Raw genomic sequence first — 23,795 nt, 5'->3', positions numbered from 1 at the left:
ACATTTTTTTCTTTCTTATATTTTTGATTGAGTATTAGAGTAACGATAAAGTTATCTTGCGTAATCTATAAGTTATGGATTTAAATCGTAAAATAAATTTTAATGCTAGTGTTAGAATAAGATGTGGGTGGTTCACAAAATTAAGGTTGGCATATTATTTGAATATGTTTCGACAATTAGAATAAATCAAACTTTTATCGAAAAAAAGCAAATCAATGGCTTTCATGAAAATTCTCGTAAAATCAAAAATGAAGTTTTTATTCCGTACATGTCAGATATCCACATTAGAATACGATTAATTCGGGACCAATTTTTGAAGCAACACCCCCGACAAGAGAACTAAAAAAATTGGTTAATAACTATTTCAACTTCCTTGTATCTCAATTTTCTAACTTCAAGTCTTTGATTATTCAATGTGTTGAAATATTATTGGCATTTGTCAATTTGTTTTGAAAAATGTTTTTCATTTTCCAAACGAGGCACCGGAAAGTATTTTTCAATTTTTTTTACATCATAACAAACGAACTAACGACAACAGACTCAGTGTTATCTCAAAAATAAAATCTGAAAACGATAGGTGTAGAGCTGAGCATAAATATCGAAAAATCGAAACATCGTATCGAACCAAATTTTTTTGATATTTCGGTTTTTCAGTTTGATATTCGGTATATGTTTTTGTATTTTTATCGATATATCAATTCGATTTTCGATATATAATTTTGTGTTATTCGGTAATTCAATTTACCGAAATATATTATATTATAATATATATTTATATTATATTAATTATTAATGTTAAATAATAAATATTATAATTTAAAATAAAAAAATTAAAAAGTAAAAAGACACTTTTTGATGCAACTATTTTTAGCCCATTAAGTTAAAACAAACAAAAAAATTTGAAAATTTTTAAAAACCCAACTAAGCAGGCCCATTAAAAAAACCGAAGTAACAAAACCGAACCGAACCAAATTATTTCGGTTCGGTGTTCGGTACACATTGTACAAGAACCGAAAAAACCGGAAAAAAAAACCGAATTACCGAATGCCCACCCCTAGATAGGTGTACGCAGGTAGAGAAGGTTGTTTTCGAAAGACCAAATATACCCTACCTGTAAATTGTATACAGGAATAAAACACACACAAAAGAAAAGGGATTACTATATAACTTGTGCTGTTCTGATTACATTCTACTCATGGAGATACTCATAAACAGAAAAATCATCATAAAGCAAAGACCCATCTACATAATGGAGCATGTAATAGCACAGTTCACAGAAGTAGCAAGGATTTTCAGCAGCCCATTTATCATCAACAGTCACCTTAACTGCTTTAAAAATCTTGCAAACAGAGCATTTCTGGAACCTCAATTTTGGCTGAAAGGTAATCAGTGGATACGCGGCTCGGTTTTGTACATCCTCAGGGTGTATCATCCTCATGTCTCTTATTACAACTAGATGCTTGCAGTCTCCCTTTATGTCATGCAAAAACAGACAAAAAATCAATATAAGATATAAATAGTATTCGTGCTTAACATGATCGAGTTTAACAATGGAAACAAATTTACAGGATCAAGTATTTCAAAGGTATTTGCAGGTAAATCTCAATGATGCTAGCGGGACCCCTATAGACCATGCCAAACAGACACAAATCCATGAACATATATACATAGAGTACTACAATTCATGCTAAACATAACGTTTGACAATGAAACATTATTACAGAATCAAATACATTTAAGGTATTGCAGGTAAATCTCAATGATTAATAGGTTGGATCAGTGTTGTCAAATGCGCGCTTAACCCCTAAACGAGGCTCAAAATGTCTTGAGCACTTCGCCTTGGTTAATGTGTCTTCAGTATCATTGTTAAAGTTCTATGGCATATTTTTTCTTGCCAATGAACGTCTGACACACTAAATAACTGAGAGTTCATTTTTGTCGTAACTTTTTCTTTGTTCGTATATTTGTCTTTTATCCTTGTAATTATTAGCCTTGATCTAAAACCTCTATGTTTGTATTTTTCTCCCTTTCTGCCTCTTTCCATTAAAGTTCATGCTTTACTTGACGCTTAGCAGGACATGACCCTAAATAAGAGGATATGGAGGTCTAGGATAAGGGAACAAGGTTAGTAGGCAGTCAAATGATGTCTAGTATGCTTTACTTGACGGGGTCTATCGGAAACAATCTCTCTTAAGTTCACAAGATAGGGCAAGGACTGCATACACACTACCCTCTCTAGACCTCACTTATGAGATTACACTGGATACGTTGCTCCCCTCCCAAAAAGCAGAGAAAAAGATCTACCACTAATTGTGTCATAATACACCCTTGCCTATTTTATTCCATAGGACAAAAATATCCTTCACCATTTTTCAATGAAGGAAATTGGAATAAATGACTTGTTGATCCCTCAGAAGCTCCAGACACACTCTTATAGGAGCTCTTGTACACCACAGAGCCTTCCCAACCACTTCTATTGCTAAAAGAGTATACACTAAAAGTTCTGCATCTATCTGAAAATCTAGTTTATAGTGATTGAGGGTTCTATTTTCTATGTCAAGAAAAAGTTTGTAGTGATTGAAGATGCTGCAAGGTACAAGTTGAACCTTAAATCATGTAGAAATTCACTGCCTGAAATCTATAACTTCAGGATATTAATGCAGACTTAACAAAACATAGTAGAATCAAATAATTATTATAAGTGAAACCAACTAGTTACGATTGAAGTTTTTGTTGTTACATTTAACATTATGTCCTGGTAGAAATGAGTGTGAGCATCAAAGAACTTCTATTTTTTTTTAAATCTACCATTGGCCTTAAATGACATTATTTCCCAGCATTGGAAGGATATGGCTCTGAAGAGAGGAACAAATACAGAGGATTCATATACCCGACACCACTAGATAAGGATGGAGGCATAGTGGCAAACTGGCAATTGTTGAAATAGAAAATGCCTCTCTATCAATAATTGGATATCGTCCAAAAGAAAATCAAAAAATTGGGGGTCTTTTTTTTTTGACAAGGGAAACCCGCAGCCGCTACCCTTTGGGTGCGCACAGAATTGGGTAGTCTTGATGCATGACTGGAACTATATGTCATAATATGTGTATACTCATTGTATTTATCTTAAGACTTCTGTGGTGAAGTATTACTAATGAACATTGATTTGAATTATTAATGAAAAATTTCCCTGAGCAACAGAAAAACAAAACAAACTGAGAAAGAAATATTACCTGGTGACAGTAAAGATATCCAGCACCAAGTCGAAACCATAAGTCACAGAAGCGGGTTTTTTGCATTTGAATGGTCTTGAAATGGGGCAATTGTGGTCCAATTTTACTGCCAAAAAGTGCCTTCTGTTTCTGTGGCAGTTCACCAGAAGCGATAGATTCCCATTTTTCCACCGCCTCACTTCTAGAATCTTGAAGCCAATCAAGTATTGGCTTACTGTAGTCAGTAGCAGAAGGATGCCTGAAATCATTGCAAAAGACATCCTATGGAAAATATTTAGGTTGGTGATGACAAAATTGATAGTAATCATTTGGAAGAAAATTTTGCTAGAGCACTTACCTCCACGAGGAAAAAGCCCGAAGGATCATTTTTGCCTGTCTTTTTCATTATCTCATCAGTAATGCAATAAATCTTGTCTCTCATTTCTGTCAAAAATTGCCGCCCAAGAACCAGAAATTCTTGTGTCTACAGATAGGTATCATCATAGTCAGTTGTAACAATAGGACAGAAGTTACATGAGTACTACTAAAACAGAAGTAACAACAGGACGTTATTTGATCATCCTCAACAAGGTTAACTATATTCTTTCAATACTATGGCATATCATCATAGTCAGTCATAACAATAGGACAGAAGTTACATGAGTACTACTAAAAGAAGTAACAACAGGACGTTATTTGATCATCCTCAACAAGGTTAACTAAATTGTTTCAATACTATGGCAGCGGGTCGGAATAGTCAAAGCATACAAAATGCACCCTGAATAAGCTATAACCTAGCAAATAGCTTCTATCTCATAATACAGATAAGGTATCAAGCATACTGTTCCCAGAGAATTAATATGACTACTCAAGAGAATGAAGATGAAAGGTGGCAGATAACACAAATATACAAATGAAATAATATTTAACTTCATTTCATCAGCGCTTCAAGCAGCAATAAAGAGCATGTTCATACTTTTGTCCATGTCTTTTTGTAATGATAAATCTCAACACACAGGATAGCTTCTGGAAACTGCAATGCAATATGTTCACGAGTATTTACTGCTCTCACCTGCCATTAAAAAAACCAAGATCAAAATCAACAAACCATCATCTGTTTATAACTAAGATAGCAGAAATTTTGGGGACTAAAACTATAGAAGTGTTATGCACATCTAATTCAGAATAAAACTGATATAAAATTACTTTAGCCTGCTCTTGAAAGCGACATTGGAAAGGTCATGATGCCATCACAGAATATACTACAGATTTACAATTTATGCAAGTGCAATGTATTGGCTAACATGAAATTACTTTAGCCAGATATCACCTATATGGATCTTTTTTCTTCCAATGTGCTCATCTTCAGCCAAAGTCTACACTAATTCTGAGAAATTGTAGGTCTTTCAACAGAAATCCCGTGATTTAGGTCTACCTCATTCCTTTTTAACACCCTCACTCACCACAATCTTACACCTATAGGCTGGTGCATATGTAGGTATACAGAGGATAGGACTAAACAATCCCAAGTAACTTTCTCCTATTTTATCCTCAATGTGTGCTCCTTGCACCTTCTAGTAAATGTGGTAATTTTTTGTTCTTGCCTAATTTATCAAATAAATTTGACCAGTCCAAAAAGGGAATTTCAACAAACAGAATGTTGATCTACCATGCGCGCCAGACTTTTGCAGTCATAGGGGAAAGTAGAGTTGGATGGTCACACAGTTGCATCATGGCATTTGAAAGTAATAAAATTTGCAATGAGATTATGTGGGGTGATGAAAACCATTCAATTATATCTCTGAGGTGATTAGAAGTCTCTCCTTCAAATAAAGGAAAAAAGACTGAATTGGTCATTAATTTTTTTTAACAGCCGGAATAATCCTTAAACTAACTTAAGCCTTGCTCAGACTTTAAAAATTCTAGACTCATCCAAAACCATGACATACAGTAAAAAAGAATCAAGATTCTTAGAAGCATAACCTTTGTTCCCAAGCTTCCTGACTTGAGTGATATCATCCTACCACTCTTACTGGAGGATGTTGGAGCAGAGTGGCTGCTGCTACAACTACCACTGAACCAATATAAAAACGTTAGCTAAGATGAAGAATACAAAATATGCAAATACAAACAATCGATATAACAGGTTGGTTTAGTAATAAATAAAAGCATATCAACTAGAAACGATGATCTATACTTGAAAGAGTGCAATCGTGCAGCTGCTTTCTCCTCCTCTTGTTTCTCTTTAACTTTTGCAAGTTGTTCCACCTTCAAAATATAGTGTTCCTACAAAATGCAAGAACATCAACTTATTATTTGAAAAAGTAAACAAGCAAACACACTTACATTAAAACTGCAACAAGAAAGAAAATGGCGAAAAAATGAGCAACCACTATCATGTCAATGAAACGAATTATGTTTGACAGTCTCTGTTCTCCTGTTCAAATTTTATATCTTGGGGGGGTCAATATATCCTGATCAAATATTATTTTCTCCTGTTTAAAAAAATGTATTGCTAAACTTGGGAGATCTCTCCATTTCAACTTGTTGGAACTTAAGTTGTATGAGCTACTAGGACTAATATGACAATAGAAATAGATTTCTTTGAGTTTTGGAGGCTTTTTCCTGTGATTGTCTGGTGGAGCTTCCGTTCATGTAACATCACTTCTAAAGTATGTGTTATGGAGTATTGACATTTCAGTTTTCATACATCCACTTCTTCCTATCTATGATAAACGCTTGTGAGTCTAAAATCGGAAGTAAATTCTTAAGGGATTAAAAAGATGAAAATAAGCTTGAACGTTTCTTTAACTCTTTAGTCTTGATACATCTTAACCTAAATCTTCAATATAAAACAAAATGCTAGATTACTCATCCAAGCGAGATAGTCCCAGTTAATGCATAGTATGACAATATAGAACCCTCATTCATGATAGGATAGGACACATGCTTCAAGTAAGACGAGGAAACAGAACTCAAATTACCGAGAACTAAAGAAAGACTTCAATACAACAGAAAATAGAGTGTCAGAACAGATATGTATAACAGAAAAAGGTCACTAGCATACATCAACAGTATTCTTCTTCCGTTTCCTCTTGTTGGTCTTGCTTTTGTCTGGACCTTTGTTGTTGAGGATCCCTAACTCGTCATCCTGTTATCATTACATGAAGATCCCTTTTATTTTATCTTGTAAGTGAAAATTTGGAACCCTTTTTTCGGATTAATGAGAATTTGTAAACCAACTCTTTGATAGCTGCTTATAATTAAAAATTGATACCTTAAATGCTTCTTCAAAGGCCTGAGCCACCAATTCCTCTTCACAGATAATTTTAAGATCTTCAATCCTGCAAGAATCAATGACCAAAGTCAGATCAATCTGAGTAGACTGCTCAAACTTTAAGAAATAATCCAGAGGTCCTCTTACCAAAGTGAAATTGAAGAGTCAATATCATAATATCATAACTATTACGTACAACTATTTTTCTTTTGGACAAGTACTGAGCAACCAGGAGCAGAAATGTGATTTAAAAACATAATCAATTACAATATTCTTTAAACTACGTTCCCTAAATTAAAGTAAAAGAAAATAATTAATAGTTGTCACAAGTAACTTGTAGACAAAAAAGAATTTACCAACAACCTACTAACAAGGTGTTGTTGATAAATACAAACCATCCAAAAAACTACTATACACGAAATAGAATCAATGAGACCATCCCCTCAGTCACTATTACTTTGTGTCATCTCCTCTGTCTAAATAATAAACTTGGAGCAGAATATTCCAAACCAAACTCTGGAAAGGAAAAAGAAACTGTTCATCCAACAAAACCCAAAGACTCCCAAACAGAGAGCTGATGTCGGCAAAAGCTAGAGAAATCTCTCAAATCGTTCCAGGAAATCCTGTTTCAATTGTCACTCTCATATCCGTGACATGGTAAACCAAAAAACTTGCAGTGTTGCATGTCAAAAAAATGAACTAATCACCATCTGAAATTAATTAAAGGATATGCAAGAGAAAGTACGCAAAAGGTACATATGATACACATCGGTTTCATCTCCTTTTCTAGCATCAAAGAGGAGCAGAGTAGAGGAAACACTTACGATATCTCATCATCAAACATTTCCAGTGAATCAGAGGACAACTCTGCCTTGAGGCGCTGCATAACAAAATTAAGATCTTTAAAATACTGACCATAATCAAAGTTTCAGAAATTATGACACCCAAAATGGCCTTTTTCTTCTTTCTTTCATTTTTATTTTTGTTTATTCGGGATCCAGGAGAGCTATGCATCAAACTACTGATACAAGTATGTGTTCACATGACCATGGAATCTATAGAAGGCATAAAAGCTTCAAATAATGAGTGCCAATATAATCCAAAGTTGAAACAGCTTCATACCTCAAGTTCATGGAAGATGCTGACCTCAAAGTCAGCAACCTTAGTGAGTGGACCAACCATATCAGAAATGTAAATAGGACCACCACGAGGCACAGTAACATAGTTTTCATCTGCTAAAGCCTCAGGGTCCAACATTGAAGAACTTATTTAACAGTTATGAGCTGAAACTGGAGAAGAGAAAGAACAGTCAAGCATATAGTGGGAATCTCAATTCTCAGATCATATTACTCTACGTGTATCTTCGTCTAGGAATACAAAAAATAATGACGTCAGAAAAATCAACACTCAATTCAGGCAAAATATACACGTATGTTTTCTGAACATTCATATAAAATGTAATGAAAAGGGAGGTCAGATTGCTTAGCAGTGTCAAGCTGCAGCCAATAAGTAAAAGAGGCAGTGGAGTGCAACTGCGAGATAGTGAAACTGAACAAGAAACAAACTCAACATAGCGTCACACCTATTTCAAAGGGATGAATACTACAAGAGAGAGCTCAATACACTGCCTAGGCTAACACGTCAATATATATTTGAGCAGGGGTTAGGGAAGAATATACACATTCTGCAAAAGAAATACTACCACTTACGAATGCACAAAAAAAGTTTCAGTATTCTTTAAAAAAGAAAACAAACATTCTTTCAGAATTCAAATAAACATCAGTGGAATTCTTATAATCTTGATTTCATTACAACACTAAAAATAATTCTATATAAAGCATCCTTTCGAGACTTATTTCCCAGAGAACATTCTTCAAAAAGATTACATGGTCACCAAAACATAAAATGCTTTCTGCAATCAATTAGTAGAAATACGATAACCAAATACTACTCTATAAACCAATATCCCATGAAATATTTATTGAAATAAGATTAAGTAAGATACCTGCGTAAAAAATAACTGAGTTTGTGTTTGTAACCCACAAAATCCGCCGACCCCTTCTCCCAAAAAAACCCTAGAAATAACCAGATTATTTATAATATATCAGCATTCAGCTGCTTGTTTTTCCTTTTAGTTTTGCAAACTCAATCGGATTAAATATGTGAGCTTATATATATTCCGCCTTGGCGGCTCAACCAGTAAAGCAGTGGCAGCAAAAAAAACCCAAATTCAGAGACGAAGATGCACAGAAAAGAAACAAATTCCAGTAAGAGACAAGATTACACGAACAACCAAAAGCAGAGGTTGGAGATACATACCTAAAAGAGAAAACCAAATTTGATGAAACAAAATACCTTTTCAGTTTTATGTATACTACCATCTACAAATAGTTGTCAAAAAAGGTTTTTAGTTTTATTAATACGAATAGTTGTTCCATATTTGCATAAAGACACATAAACTTTAAAGTATCCTATAACACCACTAAACAACTATATATTGTTGTAATTTGACCATTTTTACTCATTCCGTCGTCTATGTAATGCGCGTGTTACTCACTCTCTAGGTAACCCGATCCGACCTTTTTTTTTTGGAAGAAAATTCGTGAACTCCTTTTCATTTTATTTCTCAACTTTTCCTTAAAAAATCAAACGAAATACACAGTGTTGTTGTTGACAATCTCGTTGTTGATCATTGTTGATCGTTGTTGATGTGTATTTGTGAAAATTCTTGGAGATTGAAGGTCTAACATGTTAGGGTTCTAAAATCTTCACTTTTTTTTATTATTCTGATTTTATTGATTATTATAGTGTAGAAGTGTTAGAATCGACCTCCTACAGTTGCTATTGTTACAAATACGATTCAACATTGTATTTGACATTTTCAATCAAAAACTAACCACAAAATTGAGAAGAAATTCAACCATAAAAAAACTTAAAATTAACGTTTATACTGGAAATTAAAAGAGAAAAAGACGAATTCCTACCTTATTTTCTTGAGGAAGATGATGAAGTCGTCAAAAAGAGAGAACCAACATTGTTCTTGCCATAAAAATCAAAATTTTAGGGCTACCAAAGGCTATTTTTGAGTTTAAATTGGGGAAGATACAAAAATTGATTAAACAATTAATATCAAAGAAAGAAAATGACATGTGGCTGTTTTAAACTGGTAAATAAAAAGGAAAAAAAATGGCCCATAATGCGCCTAACGTGCGTGTAAACAACCCAGATGAGTTAATGGGTAAAAATGGCTAATTTACAACGATATATAGTTGTTTAGTGGGGTGATGAGACACTTCAAAAGTTTAGATGTCTTTATGCAAATATGGGACAACTTCGATGGTCTCTTTATGTCTTTTCTCTTGAATCAACTATGTTTTAACATTGTCTTCAATTTTTGAGGTGTTTTATTAAATATTTTAAGCTCAAATTAATGTGATTATCAAATAATCAGATTTTAAAAATATTGTAACTTTAAATGTGATAAAGGAACAATCATTATAATATTGATTTTTGTATTTAAAAGTATTTATCAAATGTTATATAAGTAAAAATGGTATTCTAATTGACATATTCAATGAAATACGGTCTTAATTTTATTTGTAGACACTTTTAGAATAATCTTGATAGTTTCTATAATAATTGATCCATTTGAAAAAAAAATTCAAAACTATCATCAATAAAAGAGATTGAAATATTTGAGTTGTTATGTAACATACAATAATTTATATGTGTTTATAATTTTCTTAGAAAATGTTACAAAAAAATTTTATTTTCAATTGGAAAAGAAAAATTAATTAATAAATTATAATTAATTGTATTTTTTTAGAATTTATGAGAATAATATATATAATATAAAATATTGAATAAATTATTACTGCTCATCACCTACGAAAGACTTCATTTCATCACTATCTTTTCTTTTCTTTTCTTTTTTCTAAATTTTGACTTCATGACAATCTCTTTTTTGTAAATTTGTCTTTAATTCACTCATTTTGTTCGATATATCAAACTAACTAATATGCCATTTTACTATCTTTTGTATATCCTTGATTTTCTTCATATTTTCTAGAAATGATTTTGCCACAAAATACGCCAACCCCTTCTCCCAAAATCCCTAGAAATAACCAGATTATTTATAATAAATCAGCATTCAGCAGCATAATTTTAGTTTTGCAAACTCAATTGGATTAAATATGTGAGGTTATATATATACCGTATGGACGGCTCATCCAGTAAAGCAATGGCAGCAAAAAAAACCCAAATTCAGTGACAAAGATGCATAGAAAAGAATCGAATTCCAGTAAAAAAGCAAGATTAAAACGAACAAAAGCAGATGAAGGAGATATACATATCTAAAAGAGATAACCAGATTTGATGAAACAAAATACCTAAGAAAATTATGTATACTTCTCCCTCCTCCTGTTTTTAGTCGTTTTGAGCAGCAGATTTTATTTCTGGAAAAACTGGCTGAGACGACGGAACCCACGACTGACCGTCATGGGCACGACGGAACGTCGATGGGGTCTCGTTCCAAAACACTTAGAATTCTGAAATTTGGGTACTGAAATCGACTCTCTGAACTTCGTGACGGAATGGCAGGACGGACCGTCGTGGGCAGGACGGACCGTCACAGACCCTTTAATGGAATGGAGTCTCTGAACTCTGTGACGGAGCAGCAGGACGGACCGTCGCAGGCACGACGGCCCGTCACAGGCACGACGGCCCGTCACAGGCTGCGTAATCCCAGGCGGGGTTAGATTTCTTTAAATGTTTTAAGGGACGTTTTGGACTATTCCAGCTATAATTATAAATTTAGTGGGTTAATGTTAATAATTTAACTACTTGAGGGCTAAAAGAGATAACTTTGAATTAATTAATGGGTTAATTCACTATCTTTTATACTTAATTATATGCTAATTAGGGTAAAAGAAAGAGGGTTTGAATAAGAAAAAGAAAAGAACAGAAAGAGAGAGAGAGGGGATCGAACAAGAAAGAGGAGAAACGAGAAGAAGAACAAAGCTTTGGGAACTTGCTTACTTGATCACGAATCTTCGGTGGAAGTAGGTTATGGTTTTTATACTATTCGTAGTTAACTCTTAATAGCGAATGATATGTGTTGGGTTGTATTGTAAAGTCTTCTATATGCTTAATTGTATGCTCGCATGAATGTGATTATATAATTGTGATGAAATAAGCATGATGAAGCTATTGAATCCCAAATCTTGGAAACCCCTTGTTAATGAGATTGATGATGTCTTGGTATAAAAGAAGGCTTGATGAACTAAAGTAATGAGATTGATAATGCCTTGGTATAAAAGAAGGCTTGATGAATTAATAGAATGAGATTAGTGGAGCGGGTGTCACGAACCGACACGTAGAATTAGGGGATCGGGTGTCACGAACCAACACGTAGAATTAGGGGATCGGGTGTCACGAACCGACACGTAGAATTAGGGGATCGGGTGTCACGAACCGACACGTAGAATTAGGGGATCGGGTGTCACGAACCGACACGTAGAATTAGGGGATCGGGTGTCACGAACCGACACGTAGAACTAGGGGATCGGAGTGTCACGTTCCGATACATAGTAGTAGGGGAGCGGAGTGTCACGTACCGACACAAGAATAAAGGTGATGAATCTTGAAAGATGTTAATATACTCAATCTAATGAACCTAATTCCCAAATGAGTATGGTATTGAGGCTTGAGTCCTCATGTGTGAACTTGGTGGTACTTATTAACGATTATAGTACTTGTTGTTGCTACAGATTGAGTATTGTAGTTGATTTATGATATTATCTGATATATACTGTTTTCTATTTTGAGTTGGCCGATGATATCTACTCAGTACCCGTGTTTGTACTGACCCCTACTTGTATGTTTCTTCTTGTTAAATTGTGGAGTGCAGCAAACGTGCCGTCGTCTTCAACTCAACCGCAACTCTAGCCAGTCTTCATTACACCGGATTTCAGGGTGAGCTAATGCTTCTAGCTTGGACTGGATCTTCCTCTTCATGTCTTGATGCCTTGAACTTCCGGCATGGACTAGCTTTTTACTTATTTTAGCTTCTTCGATACTCTTAGATTAGTAATTTGAGGATAGATGTTCTTGTGATGATGACTTCCAGATTTTGGGGATAATAATAAGTGTTTGAGTTTTTAGAAGTTATTTGATTTATTTTGTTAATGAGTTTTAAGTCTTCCGCAATGTATTTAGTTCATTATGTTTGAAATGATGGGGTTTAGATTGGTTGGTTCGCTCACATAGGAGGATAAATGTGGGTGCCACTCACAGCTCGATTTGGGTCGTGACAGATTTTTAAAAAATCATATCGTATTTATCGATATTTAATTTGACTAATTTTTAAAAATTAAATAAGATTATATTAAGTTGATATGTTAAACAAAAAATTTAGATATTAAAAAACTATACAAAAAATGCTATAAATTTCAATGTTATGTGTAATAATATGTACAAAAATACATCATATAATGTTAATCAAAATTATTATTCTTTTAATCTAAAAAGGAAACTATGAAAATTAAAAATGGACGAAATTATATTGTGTATGTATTTTTGAAATTTTATTATTGATGTAATTATAATTAAAAATCATAAATAATTAAATTTACAGTTACTTTTTGCATCTTAATTTATCTAATTCACTTCGATTTGAATCAACTATGTTTTAATATTGTCTTCAATTTTTGAGGTGTTTTATTAAACATTTAAAGCTTAAACTAATGTGATTATCAAATAACCAGATTTAAAAAATATTGTAACTTTAAATGTGATAAGTAACAATCATTATAATATTGATTTTTGTATTTAAAAGTATTTATCAAATGTTATATCAGTAAAAATGGTATTCTAATTGACATATTCAATGAAATAGAGTCGTAATTTTATTTTTAAACACTTTTAGAATAATCTTAATACTTTTTATAATAATTGAGATCTTCTTCAGTGGATTCCTCTTGTTCCTGTTTAGTCCCCTTCATTTCGGAAGCAGTTTCTATTTCTACGTCTCTTTCTTCCTCACTTTCCACCCTTCTCTTGAAAAAAATTCAAAACTATCATCAATAAAAGAGATTGAAATATTTGGATTGTTATGTAACATACAATAATTTATATGTGTTCATTATTTTCTTACAAAATGTTACAAAAAAAATTATATTTTCAATTGAAAAAGAAAAATTAATTAATAAATTATAATTAATTGTATTTTTTTAGAATTTATGAGAACAATATATATAATATAAAATATTGAATAAATTGTTGCGGCTCAGCCACTATATGTTTTTTTTTTAATTATTATTTTATTTTGTTTTCATTCGGTGACAATCTCTCTTTACTAAATTTTGTCTTAATTCCACTCATTTTGTTGGATATATCAAACTAACTAATATGCCATTTTACTATTTATATCCTTGATTTTCTTCCTATTTTCTAGAAATGATTTTGCCACTAAAAAGCTAAGAGATGAATAATGCAAAATATATAACTATTACTTTCATAGTTTGACAGCTATGATTAAAAAAAAATTATACAATTGTATTATCTTTTAATTCTTACGTAAGGGTAACCTCATTGATATTTAGTTCTTTAGTTGGCCATAACGATAAATTGAACTCCCTTTGATTTCAGCAAAACCAATAAGTATAATTTATTCAACTAAAAATTTAAAATAATTCATGTAGCATCTTCAGAATCAATAAAATTAATTTGTTCAACTAAGAATAAAAATTATTCATGTATCATCACCCTTTGATTTCACCATAGGTAATAAAGTTAATTTGTTCAACTCAACTCCACGAACACAACTCAGAAACATATCAAGGAAATTGAAGTGAAATTAAAACAAACCTATGAAGCTAATCTCATGAAAAATGTTTGTTAACGAAAATAAAGGGAAAACGAGAGATAAAAACAAATGAAAAACGAAAAAAAAAGAAGAGAAAAACGCTATGAATTCACATATTAAAGCCTCGTAAATTTGTAGATCAAAATATTTTTTTACCTAGTATATCGATAAAAATTTGTTCAACATAAATTTCGATATAAAATCTATTTATGCAACATAAGTTGTATAATATTTTATGACCTAATTCGATTCAATAAATTTAAAGAATTCTTGCTTAGTTTTGCATAAGTCGATTTACCTAGCTAGACATAAGTTATATAAGAATTAAGTTAAATAACACGACATAACTTCTAAATTCTTACTTGTCTCGTTCAACACAAGTTATGTAAGAATCAAGTTCACAATACGTTATAACTTGATACAAAAACATAAATTTATGTTGTGCAAAAACGTATTTGTTATTTTTGTGTCAATAACATTTTTGACCACTTATTTTTACTTGAAGCATTGAAGGTAATTTTCGTGTCAATAATATTTTTGACCACTTATTTTTACTTAAAATTGTTGAAGGTCAAAAAATTTTGAGGGTAAAAATCAAAACCCCCAATAAAATAAGAATATTTATGTGAATGACCACATAAAAGATATTTCAAGTTTGAACGGGTATTTGAACATGTATTTCACCTGAAAATATGTTGAAGCCTTCTAGAAAAAAAGAACTGTTTCAATTTTTATGTTGGAAGTGAAAAATTTACATAATATATAGTCAAATAGATTATAAAAATGTCCAAAATGTTTTTAAACCTAAAAATTTTACTACTACAAAAAAACAATTTGTCTTGACTATTTCTTTCAATAAATTCTTTTTGAGTGTCTTGTGGTAGACTCTCAAAGAGTGTTAGGTTGTGGAGCCTGATTAATATTTGATGTACTATTTATTCTCTGTAACAAAAAATACTCTGATTTATCAATATATATACCCCACACACCCGTGAAAGTTTCCTCACGGGGTGTTGCCACAAAATATTGGTTTCTCTTTTTTTCTCTCTAGATCTCTCATCTCTTTCTCTTGAAAGTTTTTGTGTTCTTCATTCATCAAGTTTGTGTGTGAATTCGATCCTAACATCAAGTGTCAAAACTCTCTTCATGTAAGAAAGAAAAAAATGAAAACATGAACTTCCCCAATATTTTAGCACAATTGGTAGAGGAAAGGCACAAAACTACACTGAGAAAATAACAGGTGCATGATTAGTGTACACTGTCGATCGATCGATAAAAACACAAGTTAATCGTTTAAAGATCCTCTGGATGAATGCCAAGAACCATTGAGGCTATTGAACAGGCAAGTACCTGTCTCGTTGTTTGGCATTTGGAGATGTACTCTAGATCTTAACTGTGATGTTCTGAGCTGTAAAAGTACTAACTCCGATCATCAGTCAGATCAACGTCCCTATTACTTTGTAACGATGTCTGGCTCAAATACCTACTGTGAATCGACAAATACCTGCAGTATGATGCAGAATTATGATATAAGAAGACATTCAACATTTTCTTTACTTTTTCGAACATGAGACATTCAACCAGTGAGTTCTATTTTGGGCTGCTGTTATTGGAATGCCAAGAGAAGGATGAATAGTTAAGGGTGTGCGCGTAGATCAATTTGAGTTTCATCCGTAGTGTTTTAGGAACACTAGTTGTCAGCAGACAATGTTCTTGTCAATACCATGTGGCAATGAGAGTAGACAGAGGTCTGGATCTATACTGAAGGGAGGTCGACAATGTGTGGACAATCATGTATTAGAAGGGTGCAACCAAATTCGACTATAAGAAAAGGTGTATAGAGAGGGAATGAAATTGAAAAGAAGCATTATCCTCCATGTCAACAGTTGTGTAAGCTGAAACTCACCTCCAATTCCAGTAAAGAATCATATGTTTTCTTCTCGCGTGTGTCGAACACTGTAATGCCTGTGATTTTCTGTACCCCATGCTTCACAGCAATCAGATTCTACATGGGAAAGTGCACCCAGAATCATTTTTAGCATGCAAGGAAACAACTGAATGATCAAATAAACGACTGAAAGATATATCCGATTAAAAAAGATAGCATTTGAGCGCTATCCATTTTACAAGAATAAATTGAAGATTATCCTCACCAACTCTAATTCTGAAGAGCTAAATGCTTCCACCTGTGCCAAATGCTGTAACCAAGAGAAGTTTAGAATAGACAAGAAAAAGATGCAGGTGTAACCCTATGCCCAACAACTGTAACCCTATGCCCAACAACTGTTAAACTGTAAAGAGAAAAAATTGGACGAAATTAGACTTGTAGATGAAGTAAGATTCTGATAGAGAATTGAACTTGCACATCAAAGTGCGCAAGTAATATTATGACAACCACAGTGCTAAACATAAGAGTCCGACAATTAGAAACAGAACGAAATGCATGCACCAAACAAGAACTTCAACAAAAAGAAGGTAATTTCATTAGGTCATTGAATGAGAGAAAGGACAAAGCTAATCAGGATAGGGCAGAAGCTATTTCAGCGTCTCACCATTGTTAGAAGACCATTAACCATGATAGCCTTCTCATCAAGTGAGTCACTTTGTGACACCCAAACTTCAAAAGGCCCCAGCACCCTGTCTGTCTGATTTGTAAGATTCAGACGTACCTACAGAAGAGCCCACAAAGACATCAGAATTCATGACAGACCAATCACAAGCAGAATATGGAAAACTAGCAAATGCAATTCAAATGAACAAACTTCCTCACAAATTCCATAGATAAAAGGACTCTCGTAATAATCCCCAAAACACTAGTTTCAAACAGCAGTCAGCACTGAATTAGGAGAAATGGACTATTATTATTTTATTAGACATGATTTCAGTCTTACCATGAAAGGTTTCTCCAGCATGATAATCGATGGCACTTCCACCGCTCTTAGTTCAATGTCTTTTTGAGCAATGGACTGCAAGGTGTGAAAAGAATACCTTAGGAGTGCATCAAAACTTCAATATTAAAAATCACTTCACTTACACTTCCAAGAATTTGTTGTGTCTGAAGGCGTCCGGGTTCACCCAAATTTGTCCGCCAAGTTATCTGAAGTTTTCCCAAGACATTACTTCCCTCCACCTTCGGCAGTGGAGAGCCATCTGATGATAACTTCAATTGGTAGAGGAAATTATGGATCCCGCCCCCAGATTTTAAGAGAATAGGAGGCTTAAATACATCACTGGCAGATCAAATAGACCAGCAAACTTTAGTCGAGGGAACAAAGATGACTGCTAAAATCAATTGGTGAACATGTCAAAATTTTAAACCAAAAAAAATGTTGCAATTCCCATGGTACAACAGAGAATATCTATCAGTCAACCTCATTGGTTGTTTGCTCTCTGGATGGTGATCAACACCTCTTAGTACTGTAGCATTCCAATTCTGAGCTGGCTCAAAATCAACTTGGTCCATATAGAGATTAGATTTTGTATGATTCTCTATGCTAGCCTCCAAAAAAGTGGTTTCCTGGGATAGGAAAAAGGGTTTACTGTCATGAACAGAAAAAGTATGAGAAATGTAGAAGCTGAGATCACTGCTTCTGGTAAATGATTCTCAAGAGTCAAGATGGTTTGTACTATTAAAATTAAATGTGATCTCACGTAATCCTTTTAGCCATTAAAAGCTGCCAAAATGAGTTGAAATAACTGACATTACATATAAGCAAATGATATCTAGGGGTCGCAAAATGCAGATATTCCAAAGTGGCAAGTCAGATGCAGTATGCTGAATGTAACCAAAACTTGGCCTTAACTGACACGACCCAACCGATGAAATTGAAATACTGAATGCAAAAACTGAATTTTCTTGACCCATTTTCTTTAGAATTTCAACATGAGAGAATGAATGCCAGATCATGAACTTACACTCAAAGAGCTTGAACCAACCTACCTTAACAACGCGGACCTGCAGAAACAAATTAGCAGTTATTATCTTGAAAAAGAACGAACAAACTTGAGAAATAATAAAGAAATCAAATATGAAATATCTTAAAACAGCAGCAAAAAAAGTAAAAGTAAAAACTGTTCCTTATACATTAGAAAATAAAGCATATATAATCCTTTCACATTAACCATGCAAACAGCTTGGATTTTTTTTATGTACCTTTGTTCTAACAGAAAGTGGATTCGCAACCATAAATTTGAAATATTGTGGAAGATATTTCCGCTCACCATCGTTGTCATTATAAAGAGCAGTGCAGACCAACCTAGAAAAATGAAGGAGTTGGATAAGTAAACTATCATATTGGTAGAAAGCTACTACCAACATAGAACGCCATTTTTTATGATGAATCTTACGTGTGTGCACCAAGTTCTTTCACATCATGTTCCACGATGAAGTCATATCTACCTCCAGCACGTATTGACTCAACAGGTGATTTAGAAGTATCTAAAAGAAGTATCCTCTGCCTCTCTGTTTGGATTTCAGCCTGTAAAAAATTAAATATCACTTCTATAAAGCAGCTCTTAGAGTCAAGGATTCCAATTCCAAAGGTATGACAGTTTCTAGCTCATCTCAGTTTGCTGATATATGAGAAATAAGATATATTTAAAATAAGATCCCAGTATTGACTTGACTCACAATCAGAGACTCTTGAGGTCTAAATCGGCAGATCTTATCTCACCTTTTGTGACTTAACAATTCATAAGCCGTTTATATTGTGAAACGCTTTAAGCTAAACACACTGTAGAAAAATGATAGCATATCCACTAACAAAAACTAAAGCTTCATAATCGATGCTTAAGAGACATTCAATATTCATGCACTCACAACATAGACTCTATTGTGAGCATTGATCTAATTCATTTTCTTCAGTGTAAGATACATCCGTAGCACACTTTTCAAATAATGAAATTTTAACTAATGAATTTTTATAGAGAACTTAGTTTAGCAACAAATGATCAATGAAGAGCATAAAGGCATGGCTTATACAAAATGCCATAGAATGTTTCCTCTATGTAACTTTGTCAAGAATGTCCTCTGTGTGTGCATATTTCTAAATATGCAAATGTGACCCTAAGACAAGAAGATTGCTATCACATTGTTGTTCTCCATTTACTATTTTTTCCACGAAAGTTTCCATACCAGAAGCACATGCTTCTTGTAAGACGGTTCACTTAGTAGAAACAAAAAACCATTTGGTTATATTTGTGTTTTTTTTAACAGTTCGTAATATTTTTGTACTAAAATGCACAAAGTAACTCAAACAGGGTAAAAACACCAGCTTCATTTAAGACTAGCGGGAGAGCAGGAATTCAGCCATGCCACCTCACAAATTTTATGACCTCAGTTGAAATTGTAAGAGAATCTTGCTTATCAACAGGTTGAATACATTCATAGAACCTCTAGCACTATTTACAGTAGCTCCTTATGTAATCAGCTAAGCAAGCAAATCACCTTGATGGTAACATCTCTAACTTCAAAATTGGAGCTGTTATTTATGCTTATATAACTGCAGAACGTCTCTCCCAAATATATTGCCCTGCAGATCACAAATTGTAAAGGGGAAAACAGCAATAACTAATCACAACAAATCCACCATATAAGCAGTGATTGCACATCTCCCATTATTTTTTGTTCGAATATATGCACAAAATTTTTGACAACATATACTCCATTTCAAAAAGAATAACGGATATCAGAGTACGAAGGCTCAAACCATTCGATCTCATTGCAATTTGTAGATCACTTCTTTCAAATTTTAAAAATGAAATGTCCACATTTAAAAACTGCATAAACAGTAGTAATACTAGAAGTTTCAACTTTTGTAATTTTAAATTATTACAAATTTACAAGAAGAATCTATTGGACCTCAAAAAAGAAATACTACAAGAACAACAACAATCCCAGTGTGATCCCACAAGTGTTGGTGAGGAGGTAGGATGTAGGATGTATGCAGACCTTACCCCTACTTTGGGGTAGAGAGGTTGTTTCTGATTGGCTCGAAAATGTGAAAGAATGACAAAAGTCCCACATTGGTGGTTAATAAGATGGGTGGACTCTTTATAAGGCTTGAGTTAGCTTTTGGGGTGTGAGTTAGGCCTAAGACCTAGTAGACCCAAAATCAAACATTGCTCACACACCAGATGCTAAGCACTGGCATGAGGTGGTGTGTTAAAGAATGACAAAAGTCTCACATCGGTGGTTAATGAGATGGGTGAACTCCTTATAAGACTTGGACAATTATCCTCCCTTTGAGCTAGCTTTTGGGGTGTGAGTTTGCCCTAAGACCTAATTTCACATGGAGCAGGCCATCTCACCCGATGTTGGGGCCCCCAAAATCAAATTGCCCATGAACCAGATGCTAAGCACTGGGCGTGAGGTGGGGTGTCAAAAATGACAAAAGTCCCACATTGATTAATGAGATGGGTGGACTCCTTATAAGGCTTGGGCAATCCTCTTCCCTTTGAGCTAGCTTTTGGGGTGTGAGTTAGGCCTAAGACCTAATGTAACAAAAAGAAAAAGGAAGAATTTGTAGCATGGTAACACAAAATATGACAACAAACTAACAAGAGATAAAGCAAATGAAGTAACAGATCATAATACACATTGAAGATAAGAAACTACACGATTACTAAATAATACTAGTAATAAGGAAAAGCACAGAGGAGGCTAGCTCCCTTGCCTCTCTCACACGAAGTGCGAGAAAACTCGGGTACCTACAAATATTCTAGCCTAATGCTTGCCCATTTTTCTATCAAAGGTGATGTCTTAAGTAAGTTGAAATTGCATCATATTTTGTCTAATCACCTCCCCTTAGTTCTTCTTCAGCCTACCTCTACCTTTTGTAACTCATGTAATAGTCAATCTCTCCCACTTCTTTACTAGCACATCCATGCACCTCCTCCTCACATGCCCGATTCCCGAACCATCTCAACCTCTTCCCTTCATCTTGTCCATGATGGGCCCCACTCCCACCTTACCATGTATTCATTCTTAACCATATCTCTCCTAATATGCCCACACAACTATCTGAGCATCCTCATCTCCACTTCATTTATCTTCTGAATGTGGGCGTTCTTGGTTGGCCAACACTCTGCCCCATACAACAATTGTGGTCCAACCACCACTCTGTAGAATTGACCTTAAGCCTTAGCAACACATTCTCATTGCATAGTACCCAAATGTGAGTCTCCATTTCATCCACCCTCTATAATATGATGCATAACATGATTATGGATTATGGATTATGGACCGAAGTAACTTGAAATTTCCTTTCTTGATTATGAATCTTGCATCGATCTTCACACTGAACTTGCACTTCAGGCACTAAGTTTTAGTCCTACCCAATCTGAAACCTTTAGACTCTAGGGCCTGTCGTCAGTGTTCTAGCCACTCGTTAACTCCACCATGCGTCTCTTCAATCAATAGCATATCCTATGCAAATAACATACACCACGGCACCCACCTTTGAATATGTAGTGTCAATTCATCAGCTAGTAAGTCATAGGAACATACTAAGGATTGATCCCTTGTACAACCTCATCATGATTGAGAAGTAGTATACATCAAGTAGTGCACTTCAAAAATAATACTACTAAAACCAACTGAACTATTCAAAAGTAATAGCCTTCTAAAATAGAATGAAAGTAGGTGATGAACATCTTAAGAAGTGTATACACAGATTTTAAATCCAGATACAAGTGCCCCAACATTTTAGTTAAGAGAAAGAACATGAAGCTAACTCAAAGGACTGATATCACAGTACAGGGCCAAACATCCAATTATATAGCAACTTGAACATCACTTCTTTCAATTTCAAAACATTAAATGTCCACATTTTAAAACTGCATAAAAAGTAGCACTGTAAGTTACATATCATGTAGCTAAAAATATTAACTACTCCTTATAGTAAGAATTTTACAAAAATTAAGTATGGGAGTAATGATTTTAAATCCAGATACATAGTATAGCCACATTCACAGGAGCTTGGAGTTATTCCAAATTTGGAGAATTGCTCCAAACCTGTTTTTCAAATCCATCTTCGTAAATTAAAATAAAATGCTTTATCTTCTCCTTTTGTTATAACCAAAATCCATCTATATTTGGAAACCTATAGTCAAACCACTACTAAATCCACAAACAGAGTATACTAATACTAACATTTAAGATAGAGAAAGCAAAACGAAGCGAACCCAAAGGACTGAGGTAGCAGGAGGAGACCAGGGAGGCCAAGAGAATCAGAAGGATGCTGAAGAAGGAATCTATTCCGGTAAGAGAGATCCGATGGATCAGCCGCAGAGGTAGTAGTTCCGTCGGAGACTGTGTCAGCGAGGAGTCGAGGGAGATGAGAAGCGGCAACGGGATCATCGAAGAGATCTTCACCGAACAACAGATCGGAAGGATCAAATCTGACCGGAATTTCGACGTGAAGCGAAGGACGGCAGAGTCTCATTACCCGAAAGGCCAGAGAGTGTGGACCTTGCGTACTGCTCATCTTCATTGTTGCTGATTTCTCAAACGGAAAACTTTTGTTGTCCAAGGGAAGTGGAAGTATATAATTATCAAATCAATTTTCAAATATTAATAAAAATTTTGCCCAAAAAAAAAGAAAAAAGTCACACTATAAAATTTTTTATAAAAATAAAATAAAATATATATATATATATATATATATATATATATATATTTAAAAAAAGTAGTTTGTCAAAAGAATTGTGATTATTTGGATGTATAACTTTAATGCAAAGTATACTTTGACATTCTAGTTGATATTGACTATGATATAATGTCTTTAATTTAGGCGTTAAAATTTGATGTAATATTTTTAGTTTATTTATTTATGAATCAAAAAGTTATCACTATAGAAAAGAAACAAGTGAGTTTTGTTGGTCACGTTATAAATTCATTGAATTGTGTGGATTGTCCTTTAGATATACTCAAGACTTAATTGTATTCATGTATACATGTTTCCAAGGTGATAAGAACCATTTGGATAACTATGTACCTACTAATTGGGCATTTATCATGGAGGCCTTTGGGATAATGTCTCAACTCTATAAATAGAGATATCATTCACCTTTTGTAGAATACACTTGAATAAGAAGAAAGTCTTATCTTCCATCTTACTTCTCTTGTCTTTATCTCTTTGTATTTATATTGCCATGAGCTTGATTTTATAACACATTATCAGCACGAGTCTCTAGCCAATTAAGATTGAGTTTTAGTTTTTCTTTAACTCATGTTTTGGTTGATCTCATTATGAGAATCAAGGTATTATATGCATAAAATCAGGTATGTATTTTCTAGAATATTTTATGATTTAGAATAAAAAATAATATTCAGTCACTAACAATTATCAAGAACCGAAGACATATACTACTATTGGTTGAATATAACATGCTATACAAAACTTCTTAAATAGAAGAAGGTATAAAATTTTAAAGCATGAGT

The 23,795-nt window shown here is 33.8% G+C and overlaps 2 protein-coding genes across 5 annotated transcripts; both read right to left on the bottom strand.

Moving 5' to 3' along the window:
• Positions 1-1,144: 1,144 nt before the first annotated feature.
• Positions 1,145-8,932, bottom strand: LOC101248718 (snRNA-activating protein complex subunit). 4 transcript variants are annotated; one of them, XM_010328729.4, is made up of 12 exons: positions 8,809-8,917; positions 8,495-8,564; positions 7,612-7,778; positions 7,314-7,369; positions 6,490-6,556; positions 6,280-6,363; positions 5,410-5,498; positions 5,196-5,286; positions 4,189-4,284; positions 3,571-3,696; positions 3,234-3,494; positions 1,145-1,471 (listed from the first exon to the last, which is right to left on the bottom strand). In XM_010328729.4, the coding sequence occupies exons 3-12, from the start codon at positions 7,744-7,746 to the stop codon at positions 1,190-1,192; spliced, it is 1,287 nt and encodes a 428-aa protein (XP_010327031.1). In that variant the 5' UTR covers positions 7,747-7,778; positions 8,495-8,564; positions 8,809-8,917; the 3' UTR covers positions 1,145-1,189. The 4 variants fall into 4 exon arrangements, with proteins under 4 accessions (XP_010327031.1, XP_004248115.1, XP_069146383.1 ...); XM_004248067.4 differs by lacking the exon at positions 8,495-8,564 and having other exon boundaries at positions 8,809-8,932; XM_069290282.1 differs by lacking the exon at positions 4,189-4,284 and having other exon boundaries at positions 8,809-8,921.
• A 6,484-nt stretch (positions 8,933-15,416) lies between these two features.
• Positions 15,417-22,964, bottom strand: LOC101249022 (uncharacterized). Its single transcript, XM_004248068.5, has 12 exons — positions 22,538-22,964; positions 19,800-19,884; positions 18,701-18,831; positions 18,507-18,609; positions 18,294-18,308; positions 17,725-17,870; positions 17,388-17,583; positions 17,245-17,319; positions 16,906-17,022; positions 16,507-16,551; positions 16,260-16,358; positions 15,417-15,857 (listed from the first exon to the last, which is right to left on the bottom strand). Exons 1-12 carry the CDS (start codon positions 22,843-22,845, stop codon positions 15,837-15,839), a joined length of 1,341 nt encoding a protein of 446 aa, XP_004248116.1. The 5' UTR covers positions 22,846-22,964; the 3' UTR covers positions 15,417-15,836.
• Positions 22,965-23,795: the final 831 nt, after the last annotated feature.

This window comes from Solanum lycopersicum, chromosome 10, assembly GCF_036512215.1.
Source record: "Solanum lycopersicum chromosome 10, SLM_r2.1".
In the NCBI taxonomy this organism is placed as follows: Eukaryota; Viridiplantae; Streptophyta; class Magnoliopsida; order Solanales; family Solanaceae; genus Solanum; species Solanum lycopersicum.
The sequence above is the reverse complement of the archived record's forward strand: the minus strand, read 5'-3'. Positions and strand labels throughout refer to the sequence as shown.

Coding starts and splice junctions, on each gene's coding strand:
- LOC101248718 (XM_004248067.4), bottom strand. CDS start 7,746: ATGTTGGACCCTGAGGCTTTAGCAGATGAAAACTATGTTACTGTGCCT. Junction 7,370..7,611: donor GCATCTTCCATGAACTTGAG/GTATGAAGCTGT, acceptor TTTGTTATGCAG/CGCCTCAAGGCAGAGTTGTC. Junction 4,285..5,195: donor CAGGAAGCTTGGGAACAAAG/GTTATGCTTCTA, acceptor TTTTAATGGCAG/GTGAGAGCAGTAAATACTCG.
- LOC101249022 (XM_004248068.5), bottom strand. CDS start 22,845: ATGAAGATGAGCAGTACGCAAGGTCCACACTCTCTGGCCTTTCGGGTA. Junction 17,584..17,724: donor GAGAGCAAACAACCAATGAG/GTTGACTGATAG, acceptor TTGATCTGCCAG/TGATGTATTTAAGCCTCCTA. Junction 17,320..17,387: donor CACAACAAATTCTTGGAAGT/GTAAGTGAAGTG, acceptor CACACCTTGCAG/TCCATTGCTCAAAAAGACAT.